This window comes from Barbatula barbatula, assembly GCF_947034865.1.
Source record: "Barbatula barbatula genome assembly, chromosome: 19".
NCBI classification, from domain to species: domain Eukaryota; kingdom Metazoa; phylum Chordata; class Actinopteri; order Cypriniformes; family Nemacheilidae; genus Barbatula; species Barbatula barbatula.
Window position 1 is genome coordinate 5,215,820 of NC_136782.1, and position 23,868 is coordinate 5,239,687.

The window sequence follows — 23,868 nt, forward strand, 5'->3', positions numbered from 1 at the left end:
TATTTTTGGCCTTTGTCTCTTTATGTCCTTAACTAAGAGAGCTAGTCTCTGGTACATCTCACAGTGCCTTTGGCTGTAGTAGTATTTAAAGTTTTTGTAGTTATCAGATACCCCTCAGTTTAGCTTTTTTAAATTAGTTATTTAAAAATAATTGTAAGATGATATTTAATTGAATCGGTCTGACCCTTTATTATCTGTATCAATAAAACTAAACGTTATTACAACGCTGTGTCTACACTAGACACGACAAAGCATCACGAAAAATTACAAAATGTGTCTGGTTTTTATTTTCCCTTCTCACTAGCTAAAGTTGTTCCGTATTCATTTGTTAAAATAAATAAAAAAGTTCGTTATTAAGCATCTACATAAATTAGTGTGTCAAACTGTCGTTTTACTTATCCCTGAAGGTAATGGCACTTTTTCCTTCAAGTAACTTGCTGTTTTATGTTAAACAGAGATGGCGATAGCGAGGCAAAAGTTATCGATTCCCACTTCAAATATTAAAGAACCTATTTTAACGATCTAAGCTGATGGTTTAAAGCGCATGGCGCGGATTTGCTATTTACATGGCAGTATTCGGAAGAGCAGACACTTCTCCAGAAAGAAAACACGTCTGCTTGTGCGAGAGGTTACAGTGCGCAAGCAGACCATCTACAGGACAAGCTGGATTTTTATCTTTATGTCCACATTGATAATCTTTAACATTGTAATTTATATTGCGCCATTGACTTTAGACTTTAGACCAGGTTTGAGTTGGTCTATGGCACAGTCTATTTTCAGTTCTTCAAAAATCCGCCTGAGCACACCTCATTTTTTAGACCAACAAATGGTTGCACAAATGAGCGAAATGCATTTGCTATTTAAACCGGACAGGAAAAATGTGATCTCTGTCAGGCTGTAACTAGCAAAAATCCAAAAAGCCTTGGACCGAGTGTATGATAGGGCCCGGCATTTCAAACAACTTCGCACTTGCATTTAAAATGGCATCCCTCTGTTTCTCTCTCTGTGTCTTATAGGTCGAGCTCCCTCCTCCTGATTTGGGTCCCACAGCGTCTCTCACTCAGACTCTGTCGCTCCTCAGAGAGGTTTTGACCTCCCATGATTCCTCAGTGCTGCCTCTAGACACCCGTCAGGCTGACTTCGCACAGGTGACTTGGTTTTACTGCATTTGTTTTCGAGCTTTTATTGGAGAGAGGTTTCAGCCATTTCGGCAGAATTGTATGACAGCTTGTGCAATATTGTGAATATATTAAGCTTAATCATGCCACTTCTCTTATATCTTGTTTCATTAAAATACAAGTTACTGTCATCTTTCCAATAGAAAATATAGCCTTTAATATGTAAACTAAAGGTACATTTTTGTTTATTTTAGCATGACTGAAATATTGTATTGACCATCAGCATCTAAGAACAGACCTATTCATTTAATTAAATGAGACTAGATGTTTTCATTAATACAGCTTATTCAGACTATATGCTTTAAACAGTTAATCTACACACACTTTCTTATCCAGATGCAAGAAATATAAAAACCTTGTAATGAGATTGTTACTTAAATATTGTTTAAATATGACTTGTGTTTGTGTATACATGTGAATTCTATTGGCGTATTTTTATTGCTACATTTCTGTTCATGTAATGATTTGACGTTATAACCGTGTCCTTAACATTCTCGCTCAGGTATTGTCCTGTATCCTCGACCCCCTTCTGCAGTTGTGTACGGTATCAGCCAGTAATCTGGGCACAGCCGACATGGCCACATACATGGTGAATTCCCTCTACATGATGAAGACCACACTGGCTCTCTTCGAGTTCACAGACAAACGCTTGGAAATGCTGGAGTTTCAGGTGTGCTGATGTTTACTGAATCTATTTCTGAAATTATAAGGGGAAGAAAGACAGGTTACTTCACCCGAATGTCCACAATGAATCTAATGTCCACAAATCTGTTTGCCCTATTAAAGGTAAATTTGGTTTACAAATTCTAGTTATGTGTGTGTACACATTAAACACAATTAATTCCAGAGACAAAACATTAGAAGGTGCTTTGATGTTGTGGTCAGATGTTACTTATAAAAAATATATATAATACGATAAAGTTCTTACTGATCAATTCACACCTTTACAATTGTCATTAAGAACATTTGATTTCAGATAGGTCGACTAAACTAGTGGCTGGAGCAGCTTTGCGAGCTCAGAAATAGAAACAGGGCAACCGCATTGTTCTGCGTGTTGGACGCATAGATTTTAGACCACTACATTGATTATAATGTAACCATTTCAGAGACACTCATGAGAGAAAGTTATTACAATTTGAAGGTGAGCATACCAAAGGGTCATATATCTGTATCTTTGCGATACTTTGAGATGTTGACTCAAAACCGTGTATACTACATCAGTAGCACATCTTGTTCACCTCATATTAATTTGTTGACAGCGTGGTCAAAGGTAATAAGCATTTTCATTGTGTTGCTTAGACTTTAACCAATAAATTTGAATATGATTTTCAAAAATCATACATGATAACACGTATTTCCCTTTGTGCCCTTGTACGGCTTGACCCCGTAATTGCTGCTTGCAGCTATATTTTTATCATTATTATGTATCATTCTTAATATTCTCGATATATTGAAAATAATCAATATCTTATTTTCATTTCTTTCTTACTGCGCATACACTGTAGATCGAAGCTCATTTGGACACTTTAATCAATGAGCAGGCGACATACGTTCTGACCAGAGCTGCACTGAGTCACATCTACAGCTGCGTTCAGCAACACACCAAAGAACAGGTAAGACCTCATCCAAAAACTCTTTCTTCACGGGAAGACACAGGATTTGAATTTGAGTACTTGAGACTGTGCTTGAACTGGCTCTCCTCCCACCCGCTCTAAAATGGCACAAACGTTAATTATACGCATCATCAAGTCCCAGAAATAAAGCTTTTAGAGAAATTATCTTCACTGAGCAGTTGGCCGGCAACTATTTCAGATGTTCTCTTCATTATCAGATATAATGGGGCTTCTCTTGTTGGAGCCTGAAGTTTTGGATTGAATGTTCGGAAACTTCTTATTCAAGCCACAAGAAGTTTGGCTGTAAAATCTGATTGGATGAGCAAGTTCAAAGCTTTAAAAGCGCACACCTGTGACCACACATGTTCTGGTTGGCAACAGCCTGCAGTTTGGACGATACATGTTTTTTTATTTCGAATAAGTATAACATGAACATTTGTGTCTTGTTTACTTGTTTTATTTTGATCCCATGCTTGCAAAAGTGGCAGATTATTTGAAGAAACGGCATTATAAAATAACCGGAAATAATTTTTACTCATTTTACCTGCATTAGCCCCAACACACAACCATATGGTAATAGCACACATTAGTTCCTTATTATCTTTTCTATCACTTTTAGAGGAATACTCTGTATTGTTCATATGGCCCCTCTTTAGACCTCATTACCATGGTTACTCCACTGTAAAAGGCTCATGAATAAAATCACGCTCGCGGATTTCCACTTATTCGTTCCATGGCAGGAAATGGTCCGAGATTGAACAAGAACAGAATATAGACTTAAGGCTGTTAACATGATTACCTGTACACATCTGTCGCACATATGCTCCATCTCTCGCATTTAGAGAATTGACAAATCAAATGTTTTTTTAAATAAATATGTTATTTATTATAAGTCACATGGGTTTGCAAAGCTCTGAGTAGGGCTGTGTGATTTGGGGAAAATATCTAATTGCGATTTTCTTTTTTTTTGACCGACATTGAGATTGCGATTACATTTTTCTAAGTCAAGCTTCAGCTCAACATTGTCAGTAGTGTGAAGCACAGTATGGGTATAGTTAGCCTGCTGAAATAAAACAATAAAAAACTTCTTAGAAATTCTAATCGTTTCCATTAAAACCATTATAAAATTCCCTTTGAAGTGTGTTTTGGGCTTTATTCAAACAGGAATTACTATTATTCTATTGGTTACCAACAGCCAGATTACATCACACCAATAGAATCCAAATACCAGTGTAGGCCTACACTTTGATGTATTTGTTTTAATGGAAACTAACTCCCATTATAACCCTTAAATCCATAAAGTTTTCTATTGTGTTAGTGAATTATTAAAACAGTACATGATAAATAGTGAATAGCTGATTTAATAGTAAATAGTAAATAGCTGATTTATTCATTTTTAAGTATTTGGGATTTGAAAAACAAGTAGAAAATGTGTTAAATGTTTAATTTCATCCAAGTGAAATAATGCAAAACCGTTAGATAGAATTTACATACGTTTGAAACGGGGAGCCAGGAGTTGACACAGCGTGCTTCAAGCCTGGTCCATATAGCCAAATGCACTTGAGACTTCGCCTCAAGTCCAAACGGCTTGTCCAGGAGACGCGGCGCCAGGTGCAGAGACGCGCGAGTGTTACACAGGCTGTGTGTGCACGTCAGGTATAGGGGCAGAGACGCGCAAGTGTAATACTGGCTGTGTGTGCGGCCTTCTGAATGGCATTCACAGCGGAACAGATTTTCATGTTTATATAGCGTTTCCTATTTTTCACATCGCGTCCACATCGCAGCATCTTGCGATTTGCAAATCGCAACGTCTCGTATTGCGTTTGCGATTTGATTTTGATTATTCGTTCAACCCTAGCTCTGAGGCTAAGAGGGCACAGAGTTACTTGTAGTTTGTTTTTATGTTAGCTATGTAGAGTAAGGTACGTACAAATCATTGCAGATTTCTGGTTAAAGTATTTTGAAGAGATTGTTCACCCCTCCAAAGAAAATGTCACTATGCTGTTTGCTGTTAAGACCACACAGTCACGTATGGCTACTTTCCAACATAATGTGCCAAAATAAATGTATGTGAGTAATATATGTCCTAACACAGAGTATGCATCTATCAGTACGCAAAGAAAATACACAATTGAAGTTCGACCATGTGTGCATCACATCTGAAACTTTACTATCCCATGAGGCCACAGGTCTGTCACAGAGTAGCTATCAGAATTTAAAATGGCATATATAGTACTACTACACATGACGGGGTCGAGAAGTAAGCACTACTTCAAATTAAGTACATACTGTCACAGTATGCGATTGAGCCTATGACTATTTATTTTGTAGACTAGATACAGGTTTTTTTCACACACCAATATATATAAGAATAATGATAATACAAATATAGCTGCAAGCAGCAATTATGGGCTACAGGCCTACAAGAACAGAAATGGAAGCGAATGTTGCTGATGTGTTTTTGAAAAGCAACCTAAAAGCATTTTAAAACCATAGCTGAAAGCACTTTCAACACCATACACTTGCTTATAGCTTTTGACTAATAGGTTGCGCTGTCACCCAATTTGTAAAAGGAGAACAATATGTGCCAATGGTGATATGTACAGTACATACTTTTGTGTCATATGAGGTCACCACCTTTTTTTTCCTTGGACTGTGCCCATACATTAACATGTCAAATTTGGTGACAATACCTCATTTCATTTAGAAGTTATCGACGCGTATATATTACCGATTGCTCTATGTCTGACTTTTTTTTCCATATTTTGCCAATTTTTTAATTTGGCTTAAATGTCTAGTAAACAAGCTTCTTTCCTTTTATATTCCACCGATAAAATCCCGCTGACATGACGGCATGACGAGATTATATTTTGGGGGGTTTGATTCTTTGGAGTTGAGCTCATTAATTGTCAGGCGAAGAAATGTCTGAAGAACTCTGTGACTTCTGAATACGTGAGGACATTTAAACGAGGTGGTATATTATAGAAAGAAAGGCGAGAAAGAAAAGGCACAGAAAAAAAGTGTGTGCGCGTGTGGGTCTTGGCACAGCAGTGCAGTCCAGGCATTTCCACGCCTGTCCTCATCACACACCCCCGTAAAAGGCTGGCGTGTGACTAAGCGTCTCTGGACACCTGCTGTCCACCAGCACAGGACACAACTGTCTCGCCTACCGCATCAATGTCTTCAGTGTCAGCCCGTGCTGTTAATTATGGCCCGTCTCAGCTTTATATGGCTCCTGGTGTCCATCACAGACATGATTAATCAATCTAGACCTCCAATGCCAACTTTGTGTAATTTTTTTATTGCATCATTTTGAAAACATTTCGATTCGTTTGCAAGAAGCTCCACTTGACGTTTTCATAATGAGTCTTTGTGCTCAGTTCTTCATTTCATTTCAAAGTATTACTTTGGTTTTACCGTGGTAAGTGTAGTATGTTGATATACATTAGGATTCTATTGATGTAGTGTATTGCTACAAGCGCATAAAAGTCAAATGCTTCTAGCTGCACACGCACAACTTCACACGCAATTTATAATGCAGATCATGTACAAGTTGTGTTCTCGGCATTGCCATAAGGGGTGATAACCATTAGCATAAAATTATCTGCAAATATCTTTTTTCTTAAAGGACAAGAGCTGTCATGACAAGTATTTCCCTTTTGTGTGTGTGCATAAGATTAAGTATGTGCCGCTAAATATGACAGATTGTCCGATTTTTGTTTTCTCTTCAGTGTCACAGGCTACGAAATCTCTCACTTATTCTTCGGTTCTCCCTATTCTTTCTTGTCTTCATGTGTTATATCTGCGCTGAAGGCTGGCTGAATTCATAGCTCTTGTTCGTTAAAGCGGTCGTGTTTTTTTGTCTTATGTTTTTGCTCCGTTTTCTCTTTCAGGGGCCTTTGGCCAACCTCCCCGGCATGGACAGCACATCCTTAAAAACAGCCATGGTGAGTCGTGTTTCTCTCGGTGGATTTTATCACCTCTTCTTTCCTCCGCTTTCTTGTTTTGTTCATGTATTTTTTTGTGTTTTTGTCTCTGTTTCTCTCACAGGTCCAGTTTGACCGTTATTTGGCCTCCCCTGATACACTTTTAATGCCGCAGCTGAACTTCCTGCTCAGCGCCGCTATCAAGTATGAGTCACATTATATTTATATAACACATCTTGATGATGAGTCTGAGGGTTTAACACTGAAAGTACACATTTCCCCCTCTGATTTTAACTATAAGCCCTCTCTTTTAAAGGAATAACTCACCTAAAAATCATGTTTAGTTGAAAGTCCAAGCTGATCTTTTAATTGCTGTTAAAGTGAATTTTTGGGGACCAGTGTTTTGGGACAGTATAAAAGAAGCTCATATATTTCACCCAAAAATGCATTACCTTCATACTGGCCTTGATATCACTTTTCTTCAATCAAACACAAACCGATATTTTTTTAACAAATCGATGCTGCAACGATACTAAATTCCCCCACCGATACCAATTATTCAGATTTATATCTGCCGATATTGATTCTGAAGAGTAAATTAATATTCTTAACTTTCTGAACATCTTTTGAAATGTTTGTACATCAAACTGGTGATGTTTCATAATATGTTTTATATACTGAGCACAAATTCATTGCATTTTCCTGTCCGCTTTTCATTGACACGATATATCAACCCTGATCATCGGCTGTTTCTTAACTATCGGTCGATAGCCCACGGTGATAAAAATATTTTTATCAATATTTTTTCAATAATTGCCGATGTATCGGTGCGTCTTTAGTTTTTTACATATGTTGGTCCCTAAATGAAGCTCTACAGAACTTGTACATCCGTTATATATATTTTTTCTATTTCATAAATTGGAATGATAAATTGTCTTTGGAAGCAAATTTATAGGTCGTAATATATTGCGTTTTACGATGAGATGTCTGTTTATTCTTATTTGTTGTGCCGATAGTAACGTGACCTACATCAACATATATATATTGTATTTTAATGTATATTTTTTATTTATTTTGTGCTTTACTGCTTTATGAAGCTCTCTGCTTTTGCAGTAATTAATAACTTGTTATTTTGTTGACATTTAGAAGGTAAATCTGTTATTTGACTATTCGTGTATTGTTTATATTTTGTAAAAAATATTGTGATACAATCGCACAATACAACACCAGCCAATATTTTGAACTTATTTAGCATTAAAAACAACACATATTAGCGCTAAATTCAAATATGGCAGCACTTCGAATCTCATTGATTTCTGCACGTCTCGTGACAAATTTTCGTAAACAATGGAAACATAAATGGATCTTCGATCAGCGTTCGTGTTTTTCTCATAAAATCCCATTTATCTGCGTTATTCTGATCACACCAATCAATGAAATCACATCACATTAACAGAGGGGTAAGCGTGAGAGGTTTCTCCTGCATTTGTCACGCTTGTTTTTTTCCTCGCTGTTAGAGCATGCTTTTAGTGTCAGTGCATCAGTGCAATGTTGCTATTTGAGCGGCACAGAGCCGCGCACACTGAGTCACAATTGTTACTGGGAAATGTAACAGGCTTGAGGAGCACTCACTGTCCCTCAAGTTAATGTTCTCTATTAATGGAGATGGACTCGTCCACAGGCTTGGCACAACTAATTAGCTCCTGGTCCATTTCTCTCTCCTTTCGGACTATCTCTCCCTCGCTCTCCCACACATAAACATGTCACATGTGACTCAACCCTGCATGTGCTAGAAAGAAAAGCAAAGTTTCAGTTAAAAGAATTGAATCTTACATTATTGTTTTTTTATCCACAACCTAAATGTTTTATGTATTAAAAATAATGTCATTTTCCGTCAGGATTATGTTAGGGCTGTTACACACTGCAGTAGGAGATGCAACAAATAACCATCAAATTATTATATAAAAATCATTATCTTTTTTATTCTTTTTATCAGCACACATCTTTAGGGAAAAGGTCACCTTAAATTTCTCTCACAAGTTAGTCATCCTTATCTTTCCTGAGTTGAGTTGAACAATTGTTTTATCATTATTTTACAGTATAACAATGTCCATCATTGTATGTACATACAGTATACTGTAGGTATCAAAGTATTAAAGCTCCAGTAAGCCCATACATTCATTATTAAGGTAATCTAAATGACTACATTGAGTGAATACATGTCTTTTGAAGCAACATCAAATGTTTTTATAAGAAAAGGATTCATATTTTGAAGTGATTTAGCTAATTTGAATCAAAGCAACAAGTTCAAATATGGAATCACATCAATAACTTTATATTTTATTGTTTCTCTCATTACTAGTTATCATTTTATATATGTTTGCTGTTCTTCTGAAACCTTGTATATGCATATTTCGAGATTGTTTTTGGCATACATCATTGTTATAAGTTACCTTTGTTTGTATTATAAATTGCTAGTCAACGTTGAGAACACAGTATTTAATCATTTAAAAAGTAGTGTTTTTTCATTATACTGACAAACTTCGAATTCTGAGGTTTCGGAAGAACAGCGATATTTCGTTGTGAGACACACAGGAACCAGTTAGATTTGGGCACTTTCTAAAACGCTTAATGCATTAAGCCACATTGTTTTATTTTAATATTAAAATATCAAATCTACTTCACATCATAATAGCAAAGCATACAATGTGTGCATACTAAAGTGCAGAATGGCATATTTGTGAGAAACACATTTTTTTTCAATGACCTTATCTGCTTGCCTGTACATAGCTTGCTTTACTAAAATCTGTATGGAATTTGGATTACTTTGATGATGGAAGTATGTGCCTTCCAGTTTTATATGCAAATAATGTGACAAATGATGTAAAAAACTAACTTAAGAAAGAAAGAAGTGTTCCTTTAAAGGAATGGCAAGACCTTTAGAAAAAAATGCTATGAAAAAAACATTGTCATATATACCTGCATATATCTTTGCAAATGCGATTAGATGTTGTGTTCAAAGTAATTATAACAGAACATTTACATTTAGTCATTTAGCAGACGCTTTTATCCAAAGCGACTTACAAAGTTTTCAGGGAGCAATTAGCGATATGTAATAAAAGAGCAATAGTACATTAGGCGCTTATACAAATACTATTTTCAACAAAAGCTTGACCACTACCTGTTGAGAGAAGAGGGTTAGTGTACATACATAATTGTCTGTCAGGTATTTACAGAAGAGGTGGGTTTTAAATAGTTTTTTTAAGGTTGTGAGAGATGTGGTTGACCGGACAGAGTTAGGAAGGATGTTAGCCAGGAAGGAGTTGTGAAGGAGAATGAGCGGGAAAACGATTTACTGCCCTTATGAGAAGGCAATACAAGGTGTTGCTGGTCGTCTGGGTGACACGAGATTTAGATCTGGGTGTCGTCAGCATAACAGTGATACGAGAAGCCACGTGCCTGTATGCGGGGTCCTAAGGATGTCTTTAGATGGACAAAAACAGCGGCCCAAGAACCTAAACCTGAGGAACCCCAGTGACCATGTGGTGAGCAGTGGACAGCGAGCCCCTTCATGACAGCCTGAAGGATATGCTGGAGAGGTAGAATTTGAACCAGCAGAGAGGGGATCACAGTATCTGGTGATTGATGGTGTCAAACGCTGCAGATAGGTCTAGCAGAATCAGGACCGAGGATTTAGATTTAGATTCCGCCTTGGCTAGCCGCAGTGCTTCTTGACCGATAGCAGTGCAGTTCGTATTGAAGCCAGACTGCTTGTCATCCAGTAGTTTGTTCTGGGATAGGTAGAAAGACACCTGGTTGAAAACTGCCCTATCAAGAGTTTTAGCAATAAGAGAGGGACAGGTCTGTAACTGTTGGTAGAAGAGGGGTCCAATGTGGGTTTCTTAAGTAGAGGTGTGACCTGGGCCTGTTTGAATGTGGATGGAAAAGTGCCAGTGAGCAGGGAGGTGTTGATAATGTGTGTGAGTGTGGTGGATATGGCCTGAAGGAGATGGGAGGGGACAAGCCTGATCGACTTGAATTGGCCACGGATCAAACAGCGATCAACCAGCTCCGTGCTTTTAAGTGAAAAGCTATAATGTCTACTAATGTGTAACAAAACATAGTAATATAATTTTTTATATTAGCTGTACTGTAAAAAAGAATGGACCCCTAAATTATTACATTAAATAATCTTAAAAAAATACCCTATCGTGTTCTGCCACTTTTTAACTGAAACACCTTTTTAAGAACTTTATTTTGTCACCTTGACAGTCAAGCCCTTTTTAAAGACAATGTATTGCACACATTATATTGTGTTTTATAAAACCATGCTATGATGTTAAAAACATTCTGTAAAAAAGAGAAGTTAATATAAACTTGATATCTTTAATATTGACTGAGTAAGGCCATGTCAAAAATGGATATCATAGTAAAATTCTTAAGGCTTTGAGACTTTATCCTGGCTTTCACAGTCAGGGTCACATACACTGTGTTTTGTACTTCATGCAAGGAAAAGCACTTGGCAAAAATGTAAATAGCAGATTAACAGAAGAACGAATGATCTGATGAATGTATCATCGGGATGTGTGTTGCCAGAGGAGCACCTGTAGAGGGCAGTGTTAGTCCTGAACCCAGATCAGTGCTGTGTGTGTCCCTGCTGTCACACTGTCCTCGCCCAGCAGTGCTCTGATCAGCGTGTGTAGTTTGTCAATTAGGCCGATGCATGTGTGATGTGTTTCCAAGAACCACGATGGGCAGAATCAACCTCCAAACCAAAACAGCACGAGTTTTGACTACCAACATGTTCTTAGATTTATTTATCAGTCGTGTTTTTGTGATGGGTTTGGTTTGTTGTGTCACGAAATGTGAAACAAGGCACGTTAGCCTTGACTATTATCAAATATATATATATATAACATGTACAGTGCGGTCTAAATGGGTGTTTGGCTTAAATGTGACGATGTGAATGCTACACATGTCATTAATATTACAAGTTACAATATGAGTTTGTGACAATAATAATCAGAATTTCAAAAATTTAATGTGTTTTTTTTACCTGCTGCAGTGTTGCCAGGGCATTGGGGTGGTTGCTAGGGATTTGCTAGAGTGGTTGCTAGGGTCCCGCAAGCCGTTATACATTAAAATGAGGGAAGATATTCAACAGCATATGTAAATAATAATTAATATTTAAAGAGATGAATGGTAACATGAATAATCATTTGACTTTCATCTTTTGTTTCATGTGTATTTGAAAGAACATAAATAAAAATATTATTTTGTGTTGTATTTCTCTCTTTTCGCTTTCACAGGGAGCAGATCTTCAAACAGTCCACGGAGCTGGTGTGCCGTGCGTATGGAGAGCTGTACAAAGCCGCCACCAACCCCACAAACGGCTATAAAGAGCCAGAGTCTGTCCTGCACAGATCGCCGCAGCAGGTACAAACCCTGCTGTCTTGAGACACGCCACACACACAAACATACCGAAACTTGACCAACTACCTGAAGACGCCGTGTGATAACCAAAAGCGTGCGCATCATCCACTGTGTGGCCTGGCCGACGTCGGATTCTAACCACAGGACTGTGTCATTTGGTGACGGGACTTTTGTAAACTATGGAAGGGTAAAGTAAAGACACTTTAAAGACATCGAGTGTACAGAAACGTCTCTGTGTTGATGTTCTCATGGGCTGCCCCCGTGTTACTTGCGGACAGTGCTGTTTGCCAGTGAAGAGAACAGCTCGACTTGTAAAGAAATATTTGTTTTTTCTCCCCACGTGAACGGAGATCCCCGCTAACAGACCCGGAGAAGCAAAATGCAGACTATTTCATAACCACACGCACTCAAATATACATCCAGTCATTACATTACATACACAGGGCTTTTTCTTACACACACACACGACCACGGAGAGCCTGATGTGACTCAGCTTCAGTCTGTATTCAAAAACACTTCATTAAATCAAAACTGCTTTAAAAATCATACGCAAGTCTATGTCTCTGTGTGCTGTTTTTTTCAAAACGTCTTGAAAGAGATAGTTTTGCGGCCACCCAGCGGAGCCGTCGACCAATGAGGAGAAAGTGGAATGCATTCTCTCAAGACAATGGGGCTTTCATGTTAGCGGACCAATGGCAGTCATGACATCCTTTAATTGCAGACAAAGCTGTCGCCAGCACTCATTCGTCAACTAAATTTAACCAAACGCATAAAAAGGCGCATTGCTTTTCGACTATTAATAGAAAGATGCCAGTACTGAAATGGATGCAGATGGAATCGTAAAGACACGAGGGTGACAGATAAAAGCTGCTGGGGTACGAGGAGACTACAGTGAAGTCAGTGTGTGATATTGGCCCGAGGCTCTTCTGGGGGAATATTTTCAGCCTGTCACATGGCCGCAGTAAAGGGACTCTCCCGATGGTGCCCGTAGCCGAGCCGCCCCTCACATGCCTCGCGTTCAGCTGAAGGCTTTAGTTAGCAAACAGCAAAGTCAAGTGAAGTACAAAGGTGACTGTGTGGTGTTCTTTGAAATGGGTTATGAATTCAGAGGGCTATTTTTAAACCAAGTTATGTCTGCGGAAAGCACGGAAACCCATTTTGGTTATCGCACAGCATCTAAACCTGAAACCCGTCGTTTGAGCTGAAAAAGTTTTGCGTGCAGCCTGTCTGAGAGGACTTCAAAAGCACTTTTTTATTTTTTATGAAAAAAACATTCAATGAGATTTAAAAGGTTTCAAAAAGCTATTTTACGTTTGAAGTCACATTTTAAAAATCGTTCTACTTCACATTTTCACTTTCACTAGCCTAAAAGATTCAAGCGATAGTTCACCCAAAAATGAAAATTCTGTCATTATTAACAAACCCTCCTGTCATTTCAAACCTGTATGACTTTCTTTCTTCTGCAAAACCAAAAGAAGATATTTTGAGGAACAGAACAACCATTCATGTGCATTGGTTTTGTGTCTAGACAATAGAAGTGAATGGCTACCACCGTTGTTACCAACATTCTTCAAATATCTTCTTTTGTGTTCTGCAGAAGAAATGAAGTCATACAGGTCTGAAATGAAATGAGGGCGAGTGAATGATAACAGAATTTTCATATTTTGATGAACGATCAAACGTTATTTAAAGCCATAAAGGTAAACAAACTAAACAAATGTAATGTAGATCACAACTAAACTAACTTTGCTAGGAGTGCATCTTGGTCATACATACTGATGCTTTTGGGGGTGTGTATACAGTATATTTAGATGTTGTGTTTCTATATTAAGTGTCTTTTGGCAGGCTGTGCAGGTCCGTCACATTCCCTTAGCCACGCCCACTCTCAACCTTGCACATTGACCATGCGACACTATCTAAGTGGGGTCAGCGCTTAGGTCTCGGACTGTGTAATGTCATAACATCATGGCTGAGAATAGATAGATGGCTGAATTCACATCTAGACAAACCCCACCTTATTTTATGAGTCCAGGGTTTTCCGTAGACTTACTTCTAGAGCACCAAGCCTGATTCAATTCATTGAACCAACAAGACAAACTTTATCATCTGTATCTACAGAATAAGGTCTTGTCAAGCAAGACCACAATATCTGTTACAAGATAGAAAAACAGTATATCATGACAACTGAATGTTTTAAGAGTGTAAATTCCCTCGACTCTTTTAAAAAATAACTTTGCCTCTGAACTCTTTAATATATTGTCAAAGGACAAACATTTTGTTACATTTTCACCCTTTTGCAGAAGGAGATAACTTATTTAGGAAATGCTCTCTGTAGAGTAGTTTGTCCATTTAGGGCTACTTTAGAAACAACATGGTGAATTCCATGTAAGTGGACCCGCGTGTATGTAAATAGAAATAGCTCATTCAAATGTATTAAAAATATAAAGCCTCATTATGTAATGTCTTCATACACCTCTGAACACATAGTTGTGTATTATATTGCGTTTTTGTCAATAGATCCTCCCAAGAATTACACACTGGACCTTTAAAACACTTAAAAGTACCAGTTTGGATTTAATTTCTTTCGTTTTAATGCTAATGTTTGTAATATAAAACATTCAGAGTCCACCCATCATTAATTTCACCAGAATACTTTTTATTTTCTCTTATAATTGTGTTTTTTGCTAGTTGTTCAGTTGCTTAATGGTCGCTCTGTGCTAAAGGAGATGCTTAACTTGACCAGTATTCAAAACCGAACATTTACAAGAATCTCATTGCTCCGACTGACTGTTCATTCACTGTATATAGTGGCTCAATGTTTCACATTATTTGCAGTTCATTAAAATGGGCAGCGTGGTGAAGTATGAGTCTGGGTTTTTATTATTGATCTGGGTCAAAGCGGGATTGTTATTGGTCTAACATTAAAAGTCTTACTGAATCTGCTGTTGGTTTGCGTCTTGCTTTTAATTCAGATTTGATCCTGAAAAGTTTGGTCACATTAGAGTTTCAGCATGCAAAATTTCTACAGTGTCCTCTAAACATACAGGCAATAACCGGATATGATATCATACGCCATGACATCAGGTATCTACACATCATGGATTCAATAGTGCGCGTACTGGGTTTTTAAAAGCTGTGTTATACAAAATAGAATTGGGCAATACCGCTTTGTCATCTTGGATTTTCTGTTGGTTTTTGTTTCTGCCTTAAATTTGAGAAACAATCAACTTTGCTTTAAAAAGTAATTTCCACTCGCTTTTATACTATTTGCATGTAATTTGTTTTGCATTTTTGTTTATTACTTATATTTGTATTCTTGTGTCTACGTCTTATTTTGTCCTTGTGTTTATGTATATACTGTGTTTAATACTTAGAACTCCTGTTACCAACTCATTTGTAATATTTCTATTTTTTATTTTAAAAACGTTTTTATTAGTTACTAGTAGGGCTGGGCGATAAATCGATTTTATCGATTAACTCGAATTTGACGTTTAGGGCGATTTGTTTTTAATGAAAATCTGTTTTCTCTTTAACTTCTACAACCAAACTTCCCAAGGCTCGGTAATCTGGCCAAAAAACACTTGTCTGTCCCTGCTACAAGTGCCCCATCAGATAGGCTTTTCAGTGTGGGAGAGGGCATTGTTACATGTAACCGGGCATGCCTCAAGCCAGGGGTAGTAGACAGGCTTGTCTTCCTGGCTAAAAATTTGTAAATGAAGGATGTTGAAACTAAAGTAATGGATGCAGATGTTTCATTTTGTTTACAATTTCAGGGATTCAGGAAAACTGTTTAAAGTTTTGTTTGCACTTTATGAATACCACTGCTGTATGTATTTTTGTACAATCTAATTTTGACATTTTTGCTACATTTATTTGACCAAAAAGGGACACACAATTACATTTTTTATTTATATTTTAAGTTATTTTGAAGGTGCATTGTGTCACTGTAAATTTGAGGTTATTAGAAAACTGTTTTAAGGCTTGTTTCCTGTTACACTTATGCCCCAATGGGAAATTAAGATTAAACTGCATAAAGGAAAATCAGAACAAAAAAAATGGAGTACATTTGTTTTGAGCAATTTCTTTGTCAGTTGTAGTTTGTTTTTAAATAGAAAAAAGAAATCGATTAAAATAGAAAATCGGGTTTGGTGTGAAAAAAATCGGGCCATATATATCGCCCGACCCTAGTTAATGTTAAATACGTTGAAACCCCTACACTGTGCCATATAAATCTTTTATTCATCTCATGATATGAATTTGCAGGTCACAGTTCTCCAATCTTGGAGTCTGGAATGCATTGATATTGCAGTTTTTTGCAGGGCTCAAATTGGGAGGAATTGGGGGATCTTTATGCCCCATAAGGCATTAAGGACGCCCTATAAGTGGCACAAAAGGGGGTCCCTCAGCTGCAATTTTGTGTTTTGTTCAAGGCAGGCTATTTGCACTCAGTTTAAATAGACACTCCGATAATATATTTCGAACAGTTTTACAAAATTTTCAATGAAAGTTTTACGATTTTTGGTCCCGCATATGAAGAAACATCCCATGGTGGGGACCCCCCTAAGACATGATGAAACTCGGGCACCGGCTGTTTGCAAGCTTGTTTTTCCGGTCAATGGATTAAAGTCTAATGTGACCACAGCAATAGAAGTCTGCAGTTGGTCTGAGTTTAGGTTCTGTAGGATCGGTTTGGGTCTTAAGAAGTTTTATGTCCGGGAGGGTCTGACTTGAATCCAACCTTCGTTGTTACCCGAACACATAACAAATACTCCGCTTACAACCCACATGTTATACTGCGTATAAAGATTTCATGCATTTCCTAATTCAAGCAGAGCTCTTTTGTCTGGCCGCTTGATATCAGTTATGATTTTACATCGTAGCTCAAAGAACCTTCAAAAAAGTTCATAAAATATCCATAAGTATGCCATAAACATTTATGCCGCTGGGTTGAATGAAAGTGCTGCGGGTTAATGAGTATTCCAGCAGCTGGTGTTTCGGGTTTGCCCGTGTATAGTGTGCACTGAAGCACATGGTCGTGTTTAACCAGGCACGCACGCGCTCACACCTTCCCATTAGCACGTGTTACACGCCGAGCTCGCCGATATGCAACAGGTGTTGTGTTCCATGAGCAGGTGTAAGAGGAACCATTAGGGTTAACACTTCAGCGCACACAGCTGACTTATCCATCCATCTCATCCGTCCGTCCGTTTCTCTGTCTCTGTCTTTTCCTTCAGTTAACTGGGGTGGAAATGCCCCGCGTTTGCTCTATGACCTACAAACTGGTTTCGCATATGCTGCCGGTTGCAGTTAACAGGAGATAAGCTGTTAATTTGCTCTTTTAAAGGATTGCCACAGACTGCAGGTCATGCACCCACAGTATGTATTTCACTGGTGATGGTGCACGTCTATGGGAGCCTTGGGACTTTTTATGTCGTAAATTAGCATCACGGTTCGACCGATCTCTTTGTTGCGTAGAGGTTTTGTTGGCACACAGGTATAATTTCATAAGCGTAAAATGTAACACTACGGAAATGGAAAGGGTTGTTGTGTGTTGCGAAGGTACACCACCACAAACGTTCCTAATTTTGTTGTACAGAGTTTTGCGTTGAGCATTACCTGGAAGTTATAAACAAACTATCACAAGAAGCACATCTTCTGACACTAAAATAAACATCTAGGTCAACCTGATCTTTGAAGACTGCAGAAAGGCCAATTCAATCTGATGTAAACCACTTTTGACAGGAAGAAGAGCTTGAATCAATAAGCACTGTTGGACTTTATCCAGCGATGCCACGAGCTCTCAATGAGGTCAGACGCATTCTTTAAACTGAAACCTGTTTTTTAATCTTGATTCGTTGCATATCTCACTCATTAATTGAATAGGTCTATCACTTCGTCAATAACAGCCATCTGCTGTCCAAACGTCAATGGGATATCAGAGGTTAGTTCAGTCTCCTCCAGCACGCTCATCTCCCTGCTTTCCTCGCTCCAGACGACTTCCGCAGGAATTTACCATTTCAGCCAAATTCGTAGACTGCTATTGTTAAATTAATCTGGGTTTCTGCCCACTACCGAATCCCCTCTGCATTAACTGTGTTTGAATGAAAGCTTAGGTTATGCAACGTGCACGCATGTTGCCGTCTACTTCGAAAAATTCATGAAACTTTTGGGTTCGCATTCGGCCGGCCAACTAATGATATTGGATAAACAGAGATGATTTACATTGTTCTCATGGAAACTACAGTATTCATTTTCCACACTTACATTTCGGAGATGCAATAAAGTGGGAGATGCACTTAAGCTAGTTTGGTGAAAATTTTGCAAGGGTCCAATTATTATTTTTAAAGTATGTTTACTCTAAAGTAGATGAAAATATTTCCTAAAGCTTGAGTAATTGCATCTTTTTTTGTTGAAGTAAATGTGAGTGATGTTTGCCTGAACCAAACTGGCCATTATGATGCTGGTGTGTTGTGGTTGGTTGCCATGGCATTGCCATATGGTTGCTTGAGTGTTCTGGGTATCTGAAGAGGCCAAAAAGTCAATGTAACTTCGTGCAGATCTCTGAACTGGTGCATGAACTTCAGAAGGAGGATTGTGCATAGGGTGAGGTGTGTCTGCCTGTCAATTGATTGAAGTCAAGTCCCATTTTGAAGTTCCCCGCCTCTTTTGGAGATCTCCAGGCTGCAGTTATACCCTTTACAAAAATACAAAAGCCTACTTCATAAAGTTTCTGTATATCGTTTGGCTGCCTCTTTCAATCTAAGTGCATAGAATTGTATGTCTATATAAAATAATCCTACGCTGTAAATATTTCCGCCAACTGGGGCGCTAGTAAAATACCGTAAAATAAAAGTTTTTGTCACAAAAGGTGACGTTACACTGTTATTAAAATACATTTCATGTTATTTTATAACCATCTTGTAAATTTGCAATCTATTTCTGCAATTTAAATTAAAAAAATATATGTGAAAATCAATCAAATAAAACTGTACAAATCTGTAAAATTACAGTTTTCTACTGCGTAAGCGTACACTGTAAATAAATCAGTAAGAAAACGCCATATAAGAATATACCATAAAATAAAACAAAATTCCTGTAAAATTACAGGATATAATAAATATTTTTCCCTGTTTTCTCTTTTTACAGTATAATAATTTTACGTTTTTGACCGTATTTCGACCGCATTTTGACCATAGTAAATCTTTTTGGGGAGAATATGTTTTTTACAGTGTAGGCAATATCAAATCCTGCCCTGAACTAATAAATCAACCCTGCCCTCTCAGTGTGTTTTTCCAAGGCCTTAGAGAGAGAGAAAGTGGCCAATTTAAAAAAAAAAAATTCTGCGCAAAAAATGCTGAAAAGCGAGTGAGAGAGAGGGTAGATTATCTAATGTGATATAAAACAGAGAGACACTGTGTCCCTCTTTGAGGATCATGAATAAGAGATTCTAGTTAGTGGCTCAGGGTTCAGCGCACGGCTCTCTTTTTTGCATGTGGTTATTCATTGTTCTGTCACAGGGCCAGACGCTCATGGTTGGAGCGACTCTAAAGAGCTGTTAAAAACACACGGCCTGTATTTTTTACACTCTAAGATGGGAGTGGAACTTTTTATAACACCCTTAAACATATCTGGAACGCTCAATGCCACGTCAATATTGTACCGCAGTCCTCGATTTCTCTTTCATTTGAGGGCTAAAATAGGCGCATTACGCTTGCATAAGACTTTTCAGTTGCATAGTTCTTATAAATAGGCAAATTAGATTAGTTTGGGACAAATTTGATATTTGTGAGATATTCAATTCTCCTAGACAATAACGATATCAAATGGAAATGAAATTGTTTATCACAGATTTTTTTTTCTAAAAAAAGAGACCCTATTTGACATGCTGGATAACCTTAGTATTTGTTTTAAAGGGAGTTATAAAAGTGCAAACCCTGATCATTATAAATTTCCCCTACGAGGATAATTATTAAATCAAAACTTACATTGTAATCCAAATTAACATTCAATCGGTTTCTCTTTTATGTTTATATAAAACAGGGATAAACAATTAGGCGTCATACGACTGCCTATGAACTATGTCTTTTCACAGTAAGGCTCCCCCAAAAAAGCACCAGAAAGCTTTTACAGTACCGAACATCCCATCTCCCTATTGTGCAAATCTTCTGCCCTGACCCCGAAAATATGTGTTTGCTTTGCTAATGTGAACAGTGTCTGGATTCCTGGAAGCGTCACAAAACCGCTTACATAATTTCCAAATAGTGCCACTTCAGACCTGCTTTTTCTGGCTCTGATTCGGCTCATTGTTTTGGGTTTTTTAGGTCGATGCTGTTTCTGTTCATGCTCTTGTTGTTGTTGCAGGCGTGTGGTCATACGCTGGTAAATATTTAGCACGGAGAGCTCCGGCATTATCTGTGTTTGCCTGACATGTTATCACATCGTGTACTACATCAGTGAGCTGATAGTGGAACTGGGTGGAGTCAGGTTACTCATTCATGACTTTATGTCGGCCAGCGTGAAGCCGTTAACAGTTATTTTCATCAGGTAATCGTGTTATCTTGTGGTTAGGAATGTCTTTCATGATTTTCATATACTATATTTAAATAATTCAAGACAGTTGCTTTTTTTCTACACTGTAATGTCTGCAAGGTCTACATTGACTTTAAAGTCATTTAAACTTTCTATTATACATTTCTATTATAAGGTGAATTTACCTTACTTCAAAATAAGTCATTTCAAAATGTCAATTTCTAAAAAAAGTTTAAATGACTTTTAAAGCCCATTTGATTGTACTTAACATTAAAAATGTTGTCCATGTACATGTTTTACCCAAAGCAACTTACAAATGAGGGAGCATTCAACATTTTGACCTATGAGCCAGGTACCAAGAACGAAAAGATCATTTTTTGTACTTTCGCACAAAACACTGCTCATATTTCATTATTTCTATATTGTTAAGGCTGTCAGACGATTAATCGTGAATAATCGCATTCAGAATAAACGTTTGTGTTTAATTAATATATGTCTGTGCACTGTGCATATTAATTTTGTATTTATATACACATACACATAAATATATTTACTTTTATTTAACAATAATCTAAATAATATATAAATGTTTATTAAAAAAGGTATGCGTGTATGTGTATGTTTTTATAAATACAAAATGTATATGCAAAGAACACAGACATAAATTATGTAAACTAAATTATGTTAACTAAATAAATTATGAAAATATTTTTTCCTGAATGCGATTGATTGCGATCGATTTTAGAGCCGTAATATATTTATATTTTACGTCTGTATAGACGGTTTCAATAGCAACAACATAAAGAAACATTCTGTGGCCCAAACTTAACCTCACAACACAATTTATATACAATAACATATGATGTTATATTTGAACCAAATACAGAACGGAAGTTTACCTCGGCCCAGGCACGGGAGTCCGATGAAAACATCTATATCACCATCTCTTTTCTAAATATAAAAAAGAGAGAGGTTACTTCATATACACTAATGTTTATGAGGGTTGAAGTCAAATAGCGTCAAACTGACATTTCATGAAAAATTATACTCAACAGTTTAAAGAGTTCACCCTCAAGTTGTTCCAAACCTGTGTAAATGTCTTTGTTCTGATGACAGATTTTTCTTTTTCGAGTGATCTATCCCTTTACCTATAAAATCATTATTATAAGCTTATCGTTGTGAATCAGGTATTTATTTTTGTTAATTTAAAACACCTTCCGAACTGCACCACAATGGTTCATTTTTTGAACAATTTTAAATAAAAATGCAAAAGACTCTGATGGGTTTGTTTATTCATGCTGTCAGTCATTACACCACTTATTTTTTCTGTGATAGAAAAACAGTCGGCTCCTCTCTATTCTTCCCGCTCTGTTTTGAACAACATAGTCGAGTGCTGTAACACAGAGGTCAGTTTTCCCCGTCACCAGCGTGCATGTCGTTCTGTATCTCAGGGTCATGACAGGAGAAGTACACAGGGTGTTGTAGTGACTCTTGTGCTTCTCAAGGTCAAATAAGCAAAACAGGTTAGGTGGAGATACGTTACGTTGTGAACTGTTTGGATCCTGCTTCTGGTTTACACCTGTTTCTTTGGTCATTTTTAAACAGTTTCTTTGTCGTATTACTCATACTTTGTCTAATTAATAAATTGAGGCAAATAACTTGTGCCACACTGTGTGTGTTTGACGGACATGCGTTATACGGCATGAACCACTGGTATTACTTTTCTAAACGTTAAAAAGAGTGAATTTTATTAAGTTATAAACCTACTTCCATTGTCCAGAGACCTGAGCCATATTTAAAGTTACCGTGAAATCAAACAGAAAAATTCTAAGTGTTTGAAACAGTTTTTCCTTATACGCCACGATATAATTTCACCAGCCGTTATACACCATGATATAATTTCCGAACCCGATATGTCACTATCATTTCAGACGCCGTTATACGCCACAATATAATTTCACAAGCCGTTATACACCATGATATAATTTCGGAAAGCCGTTATACGCCACGATATAATTTCACAGGCCGTTATACACCACAATATAATTTCGAAAGCCGTTATACGCCACAATATAATTTCGAAAGCCGTTATACGCCACGGTATAATCTCGGAAGCCGTTATACGCCACGATATAATTTCGGAAGCCGATATACACCCCGATATAATTTCAGGTGCCGATATACACCACAATATAATTTCAGGTGCCGATATACACCACAATATAATTTCGAAAGCCGTTATACGCCACGATATAATTTCGGAAGCCGATATACACCCCGGTATAATTTCGGAAGCCGATATACACCCCGATTTAATTTCAGGTGCCGATATACACCACAATATAATTTCGAAAGCTGTATAGGTCACGGTATAATTTCAGAAGCCGATATACGCCACGATACAGAAAAGAAGTCAAACGCAACTTCCGTTTCATAGTGACTTCGAGGACAAAAACATGAATAATTGCTAATAAAATAAAGTAGCTTATTTTATTTGGGCTACTTTGTAACCACATAGCAACGGCTGGGTAAACCCCCACAACAGTTTTTCACGGACAAGACACCGTTCCGTTAAAGTAGTTGTTAATTAGTGCCTGGTAGTTTTAACCTAGTATATTCTGAAACATCTTTGACAGATAACAGAAGTACTTATTACTAGTTCTTATAAATTCAATTATGCTTTCTTCTGTATTTTTTATTAACTAGACAGTAATTGGTTGTCCTTTGTAGAAGAGCACCCAGTTTTCTGTCTAACTCTGTTAAGGGAAAGCGAGAGAGAAAGCCTGAGATTAGTGCAGGAGGATGGGCAGAATTGGAGAGGTCTTAAAAAGAGAAGCAATCACCGTGGTTACTCAGTAACCAAGGGCAACAGTTGTCGATCACCTCTCCCCTAATACCCTTCACCCTCAGGCCCACGTGAAGAGGGACTTCTCTGATCCTGCTACTCTCGTGCACAAGCACTGAAGGGTGGACCTTTTAGGGAAAGAGTTATAGCTTAGCTCAAAGAGCTTAAAGAGAACCACTTTTAATGTAAGTAAAGCTTCATGTGCAATATGCAACATGATTTACTCCTGCTATGTGTTTCTGAGTGAAACCGAAAAATGATAGGGTGTGAAATGTGAGCGGATTATAAAAGTGGGTGTTAAATACCGTAATGTGCTTCTGCTCCAGCTTACTCTTGAAACCTGG

At 37.5% G+C, this 23,868-nt stretch overlaps 1 protein-coding gene across 2 annotated transcripts in view; it reads left to right on the forward strand.

The window, feature by feature from the left end:
• cog6 (component of oligomeric golgi complex 6) overlaps positions 1-15,008 on the forward strand; it is a 39,584-nt gene extending 24,576 nt beyond the window's left edge. The window contains exons 14-19 of one of the 2 annotated variants that reach the window (XM_079481665.1): positions 1,017-1,148; positions 1,681-1,848; positions 2,684-2,791; positions 6,685-6,738; positions 6,842-6,921; positions 12,027-15,008. In XM_079481665.1, coding sequence (XP_079337791.1) covers positions 1,017-1,148; positions 1,681-1,848; positions 2,684-2,791; positions 6,685-6,738; positions 6,842-6,921; positions 12,027-12,174 — 690 coding nt within the window. In that variant the 3' untranslated portion in view covers positions 12,175-15,008. The remainder of the gene's footprint in view (positions 1-1,016; positions 1,149-1,680; positions 1,849-2,683; positions 2,792-6,684; positions 6,739-6,841; positions 6,922-12,026) is intronic. The other variant, XM_079481666.1, reaches the window with a different exon arrangement.
• Positions 15,009-23,868: the final 8,860 nt, after the last annotated feature.